The sequence below is a fragment of the Cygnus atratus genome, chromosome 1 (assembly GCF_013377495.2).
Source record: "Cygnus atratus isolate AKBS03 ecotype Queensland, Australia chromosome 1, CAtr_DNAZoo_HiC_assembly, whole genome shotgun sequence".
In the NCBI taxonomy this organism is placed as follows: Eukaryota; Metazoa; Chordata; class Aves; order Anseriformes; family Anatidae; genus Cygnus; species Cygnus atratus.
This window is the reverse complement of record NC_066362.1, coordinates 152,829,652-152,846,271: the sequence shown is the minus strand read 5'-3', so window position 1 is coordinate 152,846,271 and position 16,620 is coordinate 152,829,652. Positions and strand designations below refer to the sequence as shown.

Genomic DNA, 16,620 nt, shown 5'->3' with positions numbered 1-16,620 from the left:
AAATAAAAAATATATTTAAAGCCTTTATTTAGAGTACACAGGAAGAACTGTGAAAAATGGAGTACAATATAACTCTCTTGTCTTCCAACACATTAAATTAAACCCCTGCATGTGTTCTCTCCTTTTAAAGTTCCAATTTGAGTTAAGAGTACTGAAAAGCCCACCACTGCTGCACTTTCAAGTGGAGAAGCACAGCACTTTGTGATCTTGCAGAATCAAGGAACAGAAGAGATGATATTATGAGAAAATCAATGTAAAGTGTAAAACCTTGAATTGGTTACGGAATGCAATGAAAGGAATGCAGAGAGGCATCTTGTGCAGTATGAGATCTTCTCAGCCTATGGGCTACTACAATCCTCTTTTGTTCAATGGCTCCAGCTATTATGATGGCAAACCTTACCTTAAAAGCATCAAGAAGGGACTACAAGAGGTCAAAGTTGCAGTTGGACTTGATCAGCTCTGAAGGTCCCTCCCAATTAACTGAATTATACTATTCTAAAGATATAAATGGCAAATTTTATCTCAGAAAAATATTAAATCAGGCTTTGGTGAGGGTGGAGTGAGGTGGGGGTAGGCGGGAGAAGCACCTTTAAAGCAGATTTTTTGCTAGTAGCGTGTCCCAGGTAAAGATGATTATGGATAAATATCCTGGGAGACCTGCAGTCTAATCCTACACTGGCAAAAGTGTAGTATTAGTAAATACTACTAATTGTAAATACTACAAAAATGTAGTATTTAGCTTTTTGGCTGTCCTTAAGTGTAAGTTTAATAGAAGGTGATAGCTCTCCCATACCCTTCAACCAACAGAATTTTTAGATACATGTTTGCATATTAAACGAATAAAGGAAAGTGATCCCAAGTTATTTCAAATTGATTAGTGGGAGGAAGTTGTATATTGGAATTCTTAAGAGAGAATGAAAAATTACTTTGCCAGAATCCTGAATCATTTTGACATTTTCAGATCCAAATTTGTCAGAGTAGAGTTTTTGGAGTCTCTGAGAAATTTCTGAAAGAGGAGTGAGTTTAGGCTCTTTATATATATATTCCTTTCCATCTTCATCCTCAAAGAATCCCTGTAAAAAAATAAATAATCAAAATCTTGGGAAAAAATAATAACCAACATTGAACAATGATTTCGATTAACATAATATTTATGGTTGAAAAACAAACATTGAACATCAGGATTCAAGCAAATGTAAATAAACAAATTAAGCCTAACTAAAAAGAGGTTTCCAAAGAAAATAAAAACAAACAAAACAAAAACAGAAAAAAAAAACAGAGAAATATAATTATCTACTACAAAATGAATGAAAGATAATGGAAACACACAAAGTTAAATTTTTTGTTGTAATTTTATGATGCACCAAGCCTTTGAGATATTAAAAAAAAAAAAAAAAGTTTTTTTATTTACTTTTGTCTTAAAAAGTGAACTTTTGGTACTGTTTCACTTGCCAAAACAAGAGATCTCGTTGCCCAGTAGGACTACCTGATTCACAAGTGAATATTTTGACAATGTTTTCAAAATTTGACAATTCATTGGTTTGAAATTTAATTTATGTAAACATTTTAATTTTGTGTCATACTCTTTTGGCATATACTTCATTTTTATTACATAAAGCATTTGTTTTAAAACCATAACTGAACACACTTTGTAGTACATGGAAAGTGAAACAGGTGATTGATTTAAAACAAAAAAACATGTCTGAGTTCATGTTTGAAATCAAAAAATAAATATTTTTGTCATAAAATGAAACAGAAAATAGGAAAGCACAACATATCATGTGTAAACACAGGCTAGTTTGACAAAAATACCCACATCAAACTACGGTGAAATGCAGTAGTTTTTACTGCATTGTTTGCTGTGTAAGCAATTACTGTAATTACCTCAACATCTGTTTCAGTGTCTGTAAACTGGTATTGCTATAAAGTTATAAAAGACAACAGAATACATGTAAAGTTATATTGCTCAGAGTATTTTACAATTCTCCATGCTCAGCTGAACAATTAACAACTGGGCTATGCATGTAGAAAATGTATTACTTGATACTGCGTGATACCATACTGATACATATGCAGTGTAAACACATATTAGAGGGTGTGAAACCGTCCAATACACAGCCAGAACTCTTGTTTGAAGCATGCAATACTGATGTATAGACAACAGTGGTTTGTTCTCTGAATGGAACTTAATGTTATTTTTTCAATCGCAGTGGCTCTTAATGCATACCAATCTAAGAAGCAGCCTTGCAAACCACACTGCAGCGCTACAGACATTAAGTCAATACGTTGCTAGGAACTGACATTATAGAAAACTTACCGCTGCCTTAAGGTAGTAAATAAAAGAAGAAAAAGAAAAAAAGGCAAAAAATTTACTGAGGAAAATGAAGAAGAATTGTACTGGAATTGATAAATGTTTTAAATTAAGTTATTGACAGTATTTAATTATTTCTTAAAGAACACATTTCTCGTGCTTTTTGTCATGGTATCAGCACGAATGATGAGAGTGCACCTTGTAAAATAAAACAAGATTTTTCTTACTGCATACTGCAGTAATGATAGTTAAATAATACTCACCTGTCCAAAGAATGCTACCCTGAAATAAGTTCCCAGCAGTCTCTTGCCTGTATGCATAACTTCTGTTACTTTGCTGTATGCTCGATGAAGAGTATCATATAAATGAGCAAGCCTCTAAAAATAAAATAAAATAATTATGGGGTAACAGAATAACATAGAACATTCCTATCTTAAAACAACTATGAATTATGTTCTTGTAGTTAAAAACAACTAGAAAGACTATTCTGTTGAACACTAGTAATATGTTTAACACCTGTATCAATGACAATGATATGACCATATACAAGATTAAGTTTTAATAATTTATATTTATTTGAAAGAAAAACATTTTAAATGATTTAAAATTAGTCATTTCAATACACTTATATTTCAGTTACTATTTTGATAGTCTTGTTATGTGACATGTAATGTGTCATGGAGTTAAACTACAAAAAAAAAATCTGGAATTTTTCCTTGCTCAAGTTTACTTATAATGAATTTAGTACCTCAAAATCTCTCCGTTTTTCATAAATGGGAATTATAAGTTTATATATGTCAGCAATCAGTTCATAGCGTTCTGCCTTCCAGAGTCCATCAGCACACTGCTCCAACAATTCCATCAGCACATCCTAGATTTGTACACACATTTGAAAAAGAAAAACAATTTGGTGCTCATTAAAAGTCTGGTAAGCAATTATACCAAAATTCTTCCTAAGGAAAAAAGGAAGATCTTGCTTCAAAACCATGTTCTCTAAATTGATATTATTGCAGCAATCAAAAAAATGCTAAGAGGAAAGAAAACAAAACAGAATGGTCTGAATGTACATATGTAGTCTTTACATTTACCACAGACAGCATTTTTCTTTTAGATACTCCTGACCTTTTAAGTCTACAAATGACACCTGTGTGAAGACCCAAACTTGTCTTACTATACACAATGTTTTTTGAAAGTGCCGTTTCCTTTTTTTTTCTCCACACAGAACATTTTTTAAACTATCAATAAATAGCATCACCGGTAAAACAAAAAGATACAATACCAAAATCCATACTCAGAAGTGATTGTTAAGGTACACCAGTTAATTCTGTATATTTGAACCAGAATGAAAGGACATATTAGAACAGTTAGAGAAGCTGAGAAATCCTGAAGGGTCAAAACAAGAAACCACCTTGGCTTTGTTGGGTTGGTCCCAATACCCTGGTAGTAAAAAGACAGTTATTTAAGGTTAAATAAAACTACACTTACTTGTGCATTAGGATGGAAGAATATATTTTGCATATGAGCAACCACCATAATTACAAAGCTCCTTCATTCAGTTTGTCATAATTCTTTGTGTTCCATGAATTTAATTTCTTTTACTTTAATAAGTATAATGAAGAAAACTAAGATCGTGTTACTACTTTGCTCTACTTCTCATAAATTCAAAATCGTATGTCTAACTTTATTAACTCAAATACTACACACAATGTTATAGATATCATGGAACGACCTATAGCTTCTATGATGAAGCTGTCATATACTCAGTCACGGCTTGGGTGTGAAAGAGCCACCAAAGATCTCCATCCCCATTCATATACCCTAACACATATCTCAGTCCTCTTCAAGTGTGCTTGGGGATCCAATAACTTCCACTAGAATCCAAATGTGAGAAAGAGAGACACCTTTGAGTACCACTTCTGCACCACAGCGGTCAAGCCAGAAGCCAGAAATAACTTAGTAGTCTTAGAAGGGATCCAATGCTACTGTATTTCCTTCTTCCATTCAGTAGAGGGCTGAGACAGAATGAATACATCATTAAGAAAAGCCAACTTTAATTCTGAGGGGAAAAAAAAAAGACTGAAAAATGCTATCCTTGTCCATGTGCTTCAATAGTCCGTAAAAATTTCACTTCCCCCAATTATCATGGGGCTGTACAGACTCCCCAGTATCTCCATCCTTAGCAACCATGTGGTGAGAACTGAAAGACCCATGTCACTGCTGGACCACAAGGGGTGTCCACAAAGATTTATGACTACAGGAGTCTTAACTCAGACACAAGAGGGCATCCAAATGCAGCAAAATTTAATTTGCACAGAGGAAAAAAATATAAAGACCAAAAGCTGCATATGGGAAAGCTGACATGAGGAGGGAAAAACACTGTTTCTGGGCAACCTCTCTGTGCTTATCCATCCTCACGGGAATAGTTTCTTTCCATACATCCAGGGAGAATTCCCCTTACAACATGTGAGACTGCCTCTTCCTCTTTCATTGTTCACCTCTTAGAAGAGCCTGGCTCTTCCCTCAGCCACCTTATTAGTTGGACTTTTTCCAGTTTGATGATCTCTCTCTCAACTGGGCACGAGATTAGAGGTAGGGCATCACAAATGCCAAGTAGAAGGGGGAAAACGTAATTCCCTCCACTTGTTGACTCTTTCTAATATAACCCAGTGTGCAATTGGTCTTTGTTGCCACAATGCTATGCTGATGATTCTTGTTCATCCTCTTGTACACCAGAACTCCCTGGTCTTTCTTTCTGCAGAGCTGCTGCCCAGCCAGTCCATCCCCAGCCTTTACTGACACACTGGGTATTTTTTCCCCAGGTGCAAGGCTTTGTTCTTGTCTTTGCTGAACTTCAAGAGGTTTCTATCACCTTGAGTTTCAGGTCCCCCAAATGAGATGCTGGGGTCCCTCACAACCCCTCCATTTAGCTTCAACCACTAATTCAATGAAATGCTGTACCCCACGACCCAGATTGCTAATGAAAATGTCAAACAATATTAGCCTGAGTATCTGTGAAGAATACCTGCCTTTACCACCATACTTAAAGTACCCTGTGTGCCTGGGTAAGTACTTATTTCTGATTTTCAAAGAGTGCTTTGCTATATCAAGTTACACTTAAAAGAGCTACAACACTATCCTTTCATTCTGCAGATACCATTGCACTACTGTGCAGTAACATTCAAACATTCCTTAAAATACATATTCGTTCTTCTAGAAAAATTCTTTAATTGTTTGTTCATAACCCATAACATAATTAGAAGGGAAAAAAATAAAAATAAAAAAAATCTACCTAACCAGCCACTCAGCAAAGTACCAGGCAGTGATTTGTTACAGGGTATTACTGCAAAGAATATTTTCACTCACTAACTTTACACTATTAAAAGTATTCTCAGTACATTAAAAAGATGATAAAGATTTTGCTCAAGAACTTAGAAATTTGGTTCTTTAGAAGGCAAATACAAAAATGTCAGGATGTTCAGATGGTCTGATAGATTTCTACTGTATAATTTCTATTAATTGTAGGCAAATACTCCTATGATATGGGAGAAGGGAGTAATCTTTCCTACAGCTCTGAAGGTTTCTGAAGCAGTTATTGTCTGTCCCCTTTTTTACTGAAAATGTTTTTTAGCTTTCCCCAAGGATTTTTAGATGGTTATCATCTCTTATTGTATTGTTAATATAGAGGGTTAAGCCTTATTCTCTACTATATAACCGAAATTTTTAACCCTACCATGCCAATCATTTAATGAGATTCTTGTAAAATGAAGATCTGTTTTTAAATGTCCTGTTTACTCATGTAGGACTCAAGGATAAAAGGGTGAAACTACACCAAGTAAATCTAAAAATATCTTTATTACACAAGTTATTGCTTATATGCTTAAGGTCATTCACAGAATCACAGGATGGATGAGGCTGGAAGCGACCTCTGGAGGCCATCTGGTCCAACCCCTGCTCCAGCACGGCCACCCAGAGCAGGTTGCCCAGGGCCATGTCCAGGCAGCTTTTGCAGATCTCCAAGGAGGATGATCCACCACCTCTCAGGGCAACCTGTGCCAGGGCTCTGTCACCCGCACAGCACAGAAGTGCTGCCTGGTGCTCAGAGGGAGCCTCTTGTGTTTCAAATCCCAGGATACCACCCAGACATTCACTACTGTAAACCTGGGCTGTCTCTCTTTGTACTGGAACCTACAGTTTGATAAATAGCTGGCACTTGACAGACATCTGCATAACTATCCTCGATTCTGAGAAACCACCCAGAGTGAGAAAAGGCAAGACAAATGACAGATGATTTCACCCCAGATTCTAGTACAGTGCGTACAGATGAATGAAAGCTGAATTGCCACTCCTCTTAAACTACCAAATCACCAGGGGAAAAGGTAAAATAAAATAAACCTTGTCCAAGATAAGGTTATGCATCTTAGAATGTGTAAATGATAAAATTTGAAAGCATTCACTGGCTGGAGAAACACTTCCCCTGGAGCAATACTGCACTACAAATTTATTTGACACATTTTGAAGTTTATGGATTCTGATTTATAAGAATAAAAATCACCCTTCTTGTTTTGGGTTGTGCTATAGTTTTTATTGCATAGCAAGAGCACAAAGATGACAGGATGATTTTCTTCATCTGAGAATCTAAGTTAGTTTTCCTATAGAGAAAGGCTGAAGGGTATTAAATTGTCTCCGTTATATAACACGTACTGTGAAGCTCTCATTTACCAATCTGAAGTTAGAATGATTCATCTCACGGACAGTCATAGCTAACAAGGGACCAGGAAAAAAAAGTATGAAGGCAGATACTGAGTTAATATTTGTGGTGGAGCTGTACTTTGGCAAATTTTATTTTGGAAAACAAACAACAAACCTGAATCAACTTTTTCCAAGTTTTAATCTGCATGGAATCTGGCACCCGACACCGGTCTACTAGCCATAGCTCAGAACCCTCACGGATGAGCTGTTTACAACAAAGTCTAGCAGGGAAAGGATAACAGCTTCCAAGCTTTTGCTTTGCAACTTGTGACGCTCACAAGATTTTAGTTCTACAAGGAGAATCTGACTTGTGCTGCTGAACAGACTCTCTGGCTAAACAACTATTAATGAAATGTACATAGTAACTTTGTTAAAAATGAAACACTATTTTTTTTTCGATGACTAATTTAGGAAATGAGTCAGGGTAATCCTCGCCTTGAAGATAATTCTTTTAAAATGAGAATTGAATTGAGAATTTTAAAAAATGGATTTTAAAAAATAGGAAACTACATAGAGTCTTAAGGCAAATTTCACTGACTTAGGAAGACTTTATATAACAGAGAATACAAAAGACACTTTGCTCCTTTTAGAAACATGAAAGAGCCCTCCCCCACTCCCCATCCTGTCAATTACTGGTTTTGAGATTTAATTCTGAAGTGACTAGCACCCAGGGAAATCCCAAGTAACATGACTCATATTACCACGTATAGGAAAAATTCACAGTAGAGGATCATTTAGCTGGGTAGTAGTAAAGTACAGCTTGAAAGATATGTTTATTATACCATCTATCTACCCAACTGTTCTGTTATATAATTTATTTTTCTTAGATTAATACAGATTCCCTTTCATAAGACCATACTGAAGTAGCACTCTACATATGAGTATGTTCCTGTTCATGAAGCAACTAGAATATCTTTTTTGAAGAACTTCTGTTTATAAAGGGTTGCATACAGGGAAAATGAACTTTGCAAGGTTTGAACCCTTTGCAAGATCCACTGGCTTATAATTACACTCTTGGCTTACTTTTGCTCCATGGAAATAATGAGAGATGGAAATAAATCTGGGTAGGGTTCAATGACTCAGAAAAAGCAGCATATTTTTTTTGCAATGAGTGACTAATCAGAGGAAGAATAAAGGCATTATGGTTAAAAAAATACAAAAGATCCTCTCTGACAAATGATTTATCAGGTAGGTGCTGACAAGAGTTTCCAACAAAAGTTTCCATCTACGGTAGGTCAGTAAAAATCCAACTCCTGGCTCACTTAAAACAGTTTACATTTTTCTTTGAGTAACATGCTACATTCATGCTGGATGAGGAGAATCAGTGTTTTAAATAATATAGCATACAAATAATAATAAAAAACGCAATCTGTTATTGGGTATCTTTGGAAACAAAAGGCACTCTCATTTCAAGTAATTCCAACTCCTGCCTTCACAGAAAAGGGGAAGGCTACAATTTTTGTCTTAAAACTATAGAGCAAATTAGTACCAGAATGTGGGAGTAAAACACATGTGCCCTAGCTCTAGCCCAAGGCTTAAAATCACTAAATCTTTCATCTATTCCTCCTAAATCTGTTAGTATAGACTCAGATTGCAGTCAATTTTGCATTTTGTCACAAACTTTCAGCATAAACAAATTAAAATATACACACAAAAATTTGTTGCTACAATTATGTTTACACACCAGGGATTTTTCCAACACAGCTACTGCAACTAGTGGTCTGTCCCTCACTCTATACTGGCAAATATGTAGTGTAGTCATAGCAATTTGTATGCTGGTGCTTTATGTAAAATATATGTATATAGCAAATTCTCTAAAGCCTGGACAGCTCAGAGAATTTTTTGTTTTATTTCTGTATTAGGATAAGAATAGTGGCTAGGAAAACAATGATAGCATAGGTCATAGCAGTCAGCCTCAGGACTGAAACAAAACTTGGAAAAATAAAAAGCACTTTAATGTGCACCAACTCTAACACACTTATGTTTACTTACTTCGTTAAAGTGAACATCCTGCATTCCAACATCCTCCATCATTGAAGCTTCTTCATCTATATTAGGTGTGATTACTCTGAAAGCAGTACAGCCTTGCCTAAACATCCCTATCATTGAAAAAGAAAACCAGACAAATTTACCTCAATGCCATCAAGATACATTCCTCCACCAGAATAACACCAAGTCATTTTGTGATGCTGGATAATGCAGAAGACTTATATACTTACCACCAAATTAATAATTAAAAAAAAAATAAAAAACCAGCCTCCCACTGTATGATTAAAAGAGCAGAGCCCACCTTATTCCTTAAGTATAAATAGGATTAAAAAACAAAACAAAACTAACAAACAAAACCCCCAATGTTAATATCTAAACTCTTACCTACAAAAGTATGTAGTGTCTGAATCTTTCTACGCTATCTTAAACCTGTACCCAACCTATCCCACCCCAAGCCTACGTTCATCAAGGTTGCTTTTACAGTATTTCATTAAATTGTTCATGCAAGAATGAGGTTTGACTGTCTACATTACTAATAGGACGTAACTGGCATATGACAGAAGACAAAAATAGCAAGTTAGGAACCACAAATATATACATGTTATCACTAGTTATCAGTTGGTTGTTATTAGGCTTGCAAGAAGGTGTAATAACTTAGACAAACAACTCAGTCTCAGATTTGGTCACAGAGAAGTTTCTGAAATCATTGGGGGCAGAGGGGATAGCCTATAACACTGAAAAAGTATCCCGCAAGAGGCAAAAAAGTAACAGAGAAAGAAAAGACATCCTGTAAACCTATAACTTCGGATGGCAGTTCAAGCAAAGACAAGGCTAAAAAGTTATGGTCATGAATTCATATGCTTAAAAAACACTAGTTCAATACCATAATCAGTCCTAATAGTTTTCTAGCCTACCTTCCACGTATAGGATCAAAAGACTTAAAGTCTGTGGTTTGAAAAAATAGGAGATTATATAGATTTTATTAAGAATAATCTCTAGAAGAAACTTGTAGAAATCTATCTCAGTGGTCTTTTTTTTTTCATATATGGACAGCTGCTAGCACAGAACATCAAGACAGGTGAAGCATTCTGAGCACTATTATCACTTAGCATCTGAAGAATTGTAGAATTTATTTTGACTTCTGGCAATGCCAGGCTTCCATATATACAGTGAGAGACTACTCAATGAACATGAATATTCACTAAGGTTGCTTAGAAAGGGTCTCACCAGCTATTAGCAACTGTAGTGTAAAATTATTATTTATTTTTTATTTATTACTTTCCTAAAAATTTTATTTTATCTTCATGTGAAATGATGAAATGATGACCCTTAAACGTGCAAGTATGTTGTTGTAGGTATGCTATCCACTTAAGTCAGAATTTTTTCCTTGGTGAACACTGAAATGCTTACAACTTCCTCAGGCAAACTATTGTTAAACTATAATGCAATTATAGGGACAAAAAAAAAACAACAACAACCCACATTTAAGTAAGATTTCAAAATCATACCTTTCCGTGTGAGATATTCTGCAACCAGTGCTGCTACATGGACATAGCACATTGCTGCCTAAAACAGAAACATTTATAAGTTACAATTACAATGGAACTACTGAAAACCAGGTATATAAGAAAAGCCCTAGCCTGAGTCCCTTTTTTTAAAAAAAAACAAAAAAAAAAGTAATTTGGTTGTTGCAGTCTGGTAAACAGTGGAGAAAAGATAAGAGGGACAGAGTAGTCTGAGTAGTTTTTTGTTGTTGTTGTTGTTTAAGTTGTCACTGACCACTTTTCTTTACAGAAAAGACAAAGATTCAAGATTTTTCTTTAAAAAGGTTAAAGCTTAGCAGCAAAATTTTTACATATGGAGGCTGTAGAATCTCAGGTACTGGAGCTAAAGGAGAAAAGTGTCAGGAATTCTCTCTAATTCATACTTTGTATGGGGTTGGACTTGATTTACAGAGGTTCTCATCTAGCTGTATGGTCAAAGATTTTGTGTTTTTAATGAAAAATTAGTCCTTTTTTAGGTCTGTTTTTACAAAGAACTTATATTCTGAAAGTTCTGATCTGGAGATGTTTCTATCAAAATGCAAACTATTAACAGTACTGTGTATGTCTTATGCATTGTTACCATACAGAATAAAAGAAGTACAGTACTAAAACATGAGTAGGATATGATTTCTTGGAGGTATTTACTTGCTTACATGATGATAAGGGTAATAGACATATTTATGAAATTCAGATTGAACAAACTTCCAGAAAGAGACAATATTAATTCTCTATACTGATCCAATAAACACATCAAGACAAAAATCCCCACTTCCACCTCTCCCTGTTGCTGGTATTAAATCTTTTAACAGTCTGGTGAAATCAGAGAGCTTTCTTTTTTCTAGCAACAAAATTGCTATTCATCAATTTTAAGAACATTGGGAGTTTTTTTAGTAAGCACTCTGGAAGAGAATCAAGATAATTCTCTAAGGGCAACTGGAAAGGAATTCAGGGTGTAACTAAGTGTTTAGTTAATTGATAACTGATGGATAGGTTTAAGTAGATGGTCTGATTCTTCTATGGTTTACATTGAGCATTCCTGATTTAGTAGCAAATCAGCTATATTATTTAAACATATGCCTTACATTAATAATGAGAAATGACTTACAGATGTATTTGTGTAGCACAAAATCTTATCAGCCATTGAAGTTAATCTACTAAGAATTCAAAATTAATTAAAATCCATACACGCTTAATAATCCTTACACACTAACAATTACAGTACTTTTGATGTCAAGAAAATTAAGCTTACTAAGAAGCTAAAAACAGTCTGGTCTTCTCTTACCTCTGAAAGATCCCCGTTTTTAACATGGATCCTTGCCATGCTGTCTAACCACGTCTTCCTTAGTTCAGGTGTACTAGCATAAGACTTTGCCAAACTGTACTGGAGGTCTACAAGCATTTCTGGATCATTCTCATGCTCCTTCATCTGAGCTGTAGCCATCAGTACTGTACGAATCCGTTTTGTTAAATCCTTAACGTCAGAAGGGAATGTGGTGTGCTAAAACATGGAAAGTTACGTTAACTATTATCTTCTTCTATTATTTGCATCATAGAAAAAGTTGAAATGTATTTGTGAAAGACACTGAGAAAGAGTTTTAAAGCAGCGTTTCTATTGTATGGAAAGAAGAATAAAACCAAACCTTAATAATTCTGTCGTGATTGGCACAATTATTGATGATGGAAAGGGACTGCTGAAATCTAGTTCCTCCAATTCCAACAACATCAGCAATCAACTGGCTTACTGAAATAATAACCTTGACACAAACAAAAGTCTGGTTAGTGTATATTTAATATAATACCCTTGCAATGTACCTTTGAAGCAATTACAAAGGAAGGTTTGTTCTTTTTAAATGAAAGATAATTTCTTGAAGTGAAATGGTATTTGAAAGACTTTTTGTTTCCCCCAAAATTATTTGTACGTAACATAGGAAAGAAAAAACAGGCTTGCATAAATTTCATGCACGATCATCCTCTGGTCTAATGACAGACTGCCGGGTAAACTAGTCAAAAGTCATAAAAGTAGTTAACTATTGTTCCCAGCTTCATCAGAATCATTTTATTTCCAGGTAATTCTGTTTTATTAAAGTAAAATTTCTAGGTTTTATTTCTAGGTTTTAGGACTTACAGGTGCTTGTTGCCTCATTCCTTTCTTCTTCAGACACAACATTGTATGCTACTTAACAATCACAATAACATCTACATAACACAACATTTGCTATTCACAAATAATAATTATTTCCTACAAAACACAAGGCCATTGAATTGTTTTGAATTATTTCCTTGTACTGAACATACTTCTATTGCCATTTTCTTTCTCTTGGAACAGCACCAGCCTTGCTTGAATAAAAAGTGATTTCTTTTATGTCTTTATGTGACAGGACTTTGCACACTAACATGCAGCTGCACACCTACAAGTACAGGCCACATGACATTTAAAAACACAAAGAAAAATAAAGAAATTATACTAACTTGCAGATGTGTCCTAACAAAAGATTTCTTCCCTGTGTAATCAAAATTATTTCTCATTAAGAAATACAGTAACTGTGAAGCTTCAGTACGAATGGAGCTCAATTTTGAATTACAGTATTTCAGAATCTCATAGCACAGGGCAGAACACATATCAGCTCTACCTTCATAAAACGTAGAAGGAAACTGAAGAAAAAGCAGAAAAGAAATAAGTTATTCATTAACAAGAACTCTGGTTCTTGACAAAATAAGCAGATCAAGAAAAATACAAGTATATTAATATTTTCAAACAATGGAAAAAAACAGTTATGGAAAAAAATGGAAAAAAACAGTTCAAACAAAATGATTTTTACAGCAATTCAAAGAATAATTATTTCATGTTTTTGGGATTAGGCCAGTCCTCCTTATTTACTAATTTAAATTTGGAGTTTTTAGTTCTTAAGCTTCTTGATAGTATATTGCTAGCTAAAGAACTGAATAAGTACCTGAAGATTAATTACTTAAAACTTCTTACCTTATAAATAAGTGCCCTTAAAGCAATGAAGACATTTTTCAGTGCTGTTTCAGACTGATTCTTTTGAAGGAAGCAGAGGTACACATCAAATACTTTTTTCATCAGTGGGTTATGCCCATGATCAGTCAGCAGTTGATTCTTTAAATTAAAAGTGAGAATATAGGATTTTTGTACTGTACATTCACACTTTAAGAACATTCTGAATAGACTTATAGAACACAATGTTTTTGTTGTTGTTGTTTTGTTTTGTTTTTAAACAGCTGTTAGTTACATTTACTAACAGCTTTAAGAGGCACATGCAAAGAATTAACTCACTTTGGTTACGATGGCCTCAGCAGCTCAAATAGTGGAATTTTCCCATAGCAGTACCTCCTACTACAAGGCTCTTAAAATGAAAGTATTAGTTTTCAGAGTCTTATCTGTCTCAATATTTAAAAAGCTCATTCTAAGGCACGCAATACACACGGTTACTTTTGATTTCTGAATCATCAACAGATGCCTTCCTGAGGGATCTCAGCATAGCCCTTGGCATTTTGGGTCCAATACTATAAGATCAAAGGAGGTGATCTTACAATAAAAGCCATGCTGAGAACCAGTCTGATAACATGACTCGCAGACTAGAAAAAAACTCAGTGTGCTTTCAAACTTTGTGGATGAATAAATACAAATGCTTTCAGGAGACCAAAAATCTCCAATGTTATGCAAGGAAGATACAGGCAGGCTTATATTTTAGAGGAAGCTAGACATTAAGGGTTGGATATAAGCCAGTCAGCATACTTGGTCATTGGAAAAAAAAAGTATGTCCTGAAACAGAATACAGATGACCCAAACCTATACAGCTAACTGCAAGTCCTAAAAGATGCTAGGCTTACTACTTGCAGATTTATAGCAAAACAATTAAATGTTTTCCAACAAATTTCTATCCTTCTGAGGAAATTGATATAACATCTTTACTTCAGATGTGCCAGCATCATAGGTAGGTAGTTCACTAAAGCAACCTCAAGCAGTGGGAATTCACACAGGATCAGTTAAAAGTCTACCAAGAAGCAGACGCAACTTGTGATTTCCCTGTTATAACAAGTAACAGAGATATGAGCCTTGCTAGTGAAAGATGACACTAAACAGAAAAAGTTGTCTGGCCTTCTATATAATATGCTTACTATTTCCAAAAGAAGCAGATTGGTATTACACATATTTTAGTGTAGTTCATTGAACAGCAGCTCCTGATCCTCTTACCTGTTTTACTTCCATCTTGTAGACTATTATGGTCTACTTTCCTTGTAGACTATTCCTAACTACTTTCTGAACATACTACATACAAATAACCTTGAAAGACTGTCATTCCAAGTGTGATTGGCAGCTGATAACTGTAAGATTAGTGATCATTCTTCTGACTTTAAAACTAGGTATCTTCATTTTTCAATTCTGCCACACAGCCTATGGTCAGAGCCAATTCTAAATGCTTTCTAATTAAATTACTTATAAAAGGAATCTCATTATAAATAAGCTTGTGTTTTCATGATTAGACTAAAGGCATTAAATAAGGCATTAAATTTGAATCTTCAAGCAAGGACCTCAATCCAAAGAGGATGTTCTAACCGGGGGAGAAACAAGCTAAAGCTACTATCCCTCCTTTTTATAGCTTCAACTCCAATGTTTCTGAATGCTGAAAAAACAAACAACCAAAAAACCCACAGATAACAAATAAAAACTCACACCCACAGGGTGTGCAAGTGGTCTACTGAGATTTCACAGAAAAACTACAGTAGCTCATAAAACTAAAATAGAAGTCTCATCAGTAGACAAATTGAAATAAAATTACAGAAAAGAAATACACACAAATTGCTGTTAGTTACCGAGTGACTTCGTATAAGAAGAGGCCAAGTTCATTATAGAAGTTTGAGTGTATCCAAATATCAATTATGGTCTTGACATAGAACAGACAATTTTACCACTCATTAAGTAAACACTATGGTTTCTAGGAATATTTAGAAAGTTAGGATGAGGGAGTAGCTTTTCCAACAGAATACTGCTGATCAGTAAGGAATGTCTGTACATGTGTAACTGAAGCCAAAGCATTTTGCTGTGACACATTATCAGCTGTCACATGACACAACAATGAAATGCAAAAAATATAGTACTATATTACAATATTTAAAATATTTTTTTAAAAACATTTTAAAAATATTTATTCTGAAAGATAATTATAGGAAATGTTAACATCAAGTCAAGAACAAACCTTAAAAGCCATTGTGAATAATGACAGAGTATCCAGAATTGTAAGGCAAACTTCAGTGGCAATATTTGCTTCAAGTAAAGACTGGTGAAGAACATCTGCATCTGAATGGCCATAGCCTACAGAAATTTCAAATGAAGTGTAAGTGCTTAGTATACTCATTTAAACGTTTCTTATTTCCAAAAGACTTGCTGAACTAGAAGATTAACAAGTAAAAAGCCTTGCAAGAATTAATATTCAATACAGAAAAATATTTCATATGTATTTAAGTATTTGTCAAATATACACATAATTATTCTAGCTTAATTTGCAGAAGATTATAAAAATACATTAAGGATGAATGTCAGCAACAGAAGCATTAAATAGCAATGAAAACATTAAAGTGTCAGATGCTTCATATATATGTATGTATATACATGTGTGTATTTATATAAATATATATACTTACACATATACATACATATATTCCTAAAATAAATACTATGGTAGCATGGAGTTACAGATGAAAATATGTATTGGCAATTTAGTGATGTTATAATGATCTCAAAGTCAATCATTATAAAAATACAAAACACCAAGAGTTGAAGGAATACAGTCATGCACTTATATGCAGTTGAAGACTGAATGACTGAAGTCATTCTGCTCTGTAGCAATATCATGTAATAACTCCATATTTAAACAAAAAATGCTTTTATGCTTTTAATTCCATATTGCATTCAAATAATTTTAAAAATGTATCATGCTTCAGCACTGGTTAAAATATGTTGTTTATGTTCCTTAATATTGATCTTTCAGAACTAGATTGCAAATG

At 34.4% G+C, this 16,620-nt stretch overlaps 1 protein-coding gene across 5 annotated transcripts in view; it reads right to left on the bottom strand.

Annotated features, from left to right (window-relative positions):
• Positions 1 to 16,620, bottom strand: part of DOCK9 (dedicator of cytokinesis 9) — a 131,036-nt gene that overhangs the window by 7,596 nt on the left and 106,820 nt on the right. For all 5 annotated transcript variants that reach the window (XM_050713787.1, XM_035557058.2, XM_050713788.1 and 2 more), the window contains exons 39-48: positions 15,813 to 15,928; positions 13,574 to 13,711; positions 13,063 to 13,245; positions 12,234 to 12,347; positions 11,876 to 12,091; positions 10,558 to 10,615; positions 9,053 to 9,159; positions 3,060 to 3,182; positions 2,575 to 2,688; positions 927 to 1,073 (exon numbers count right to left, since the gene is read on the bottom strand). In XM_050713787.1, the coding sequence (XP_050569744.1) occupies positions 927 to 1,073; positions 2,575 to 2,688; positions 3,060 to 3,182; positions 9,053 to 9,159; positions 10,558 to 10,615; positions 11,876 to 12,091; positions 12,234 to 12,347; positions 13,063 to 13,245; positions 13,574 to 13,711; positions 15,813 to 15,928 (1,316 nt within the window). The remainder of the gene's footprint in view (positions 1 to 926; positions 1,074 to 2,574; positions 2,689 to 3,059; positions 3,183 to 9,052; positions 9,160 to 10,557; positions 10,616 to 11,875; positions 12,092 to 12,233; positions 12,348 to 13,062; positions 13,246 to 13,573; positions 13,712 to 15,812; positions 15,929 to 16,620) is intronic.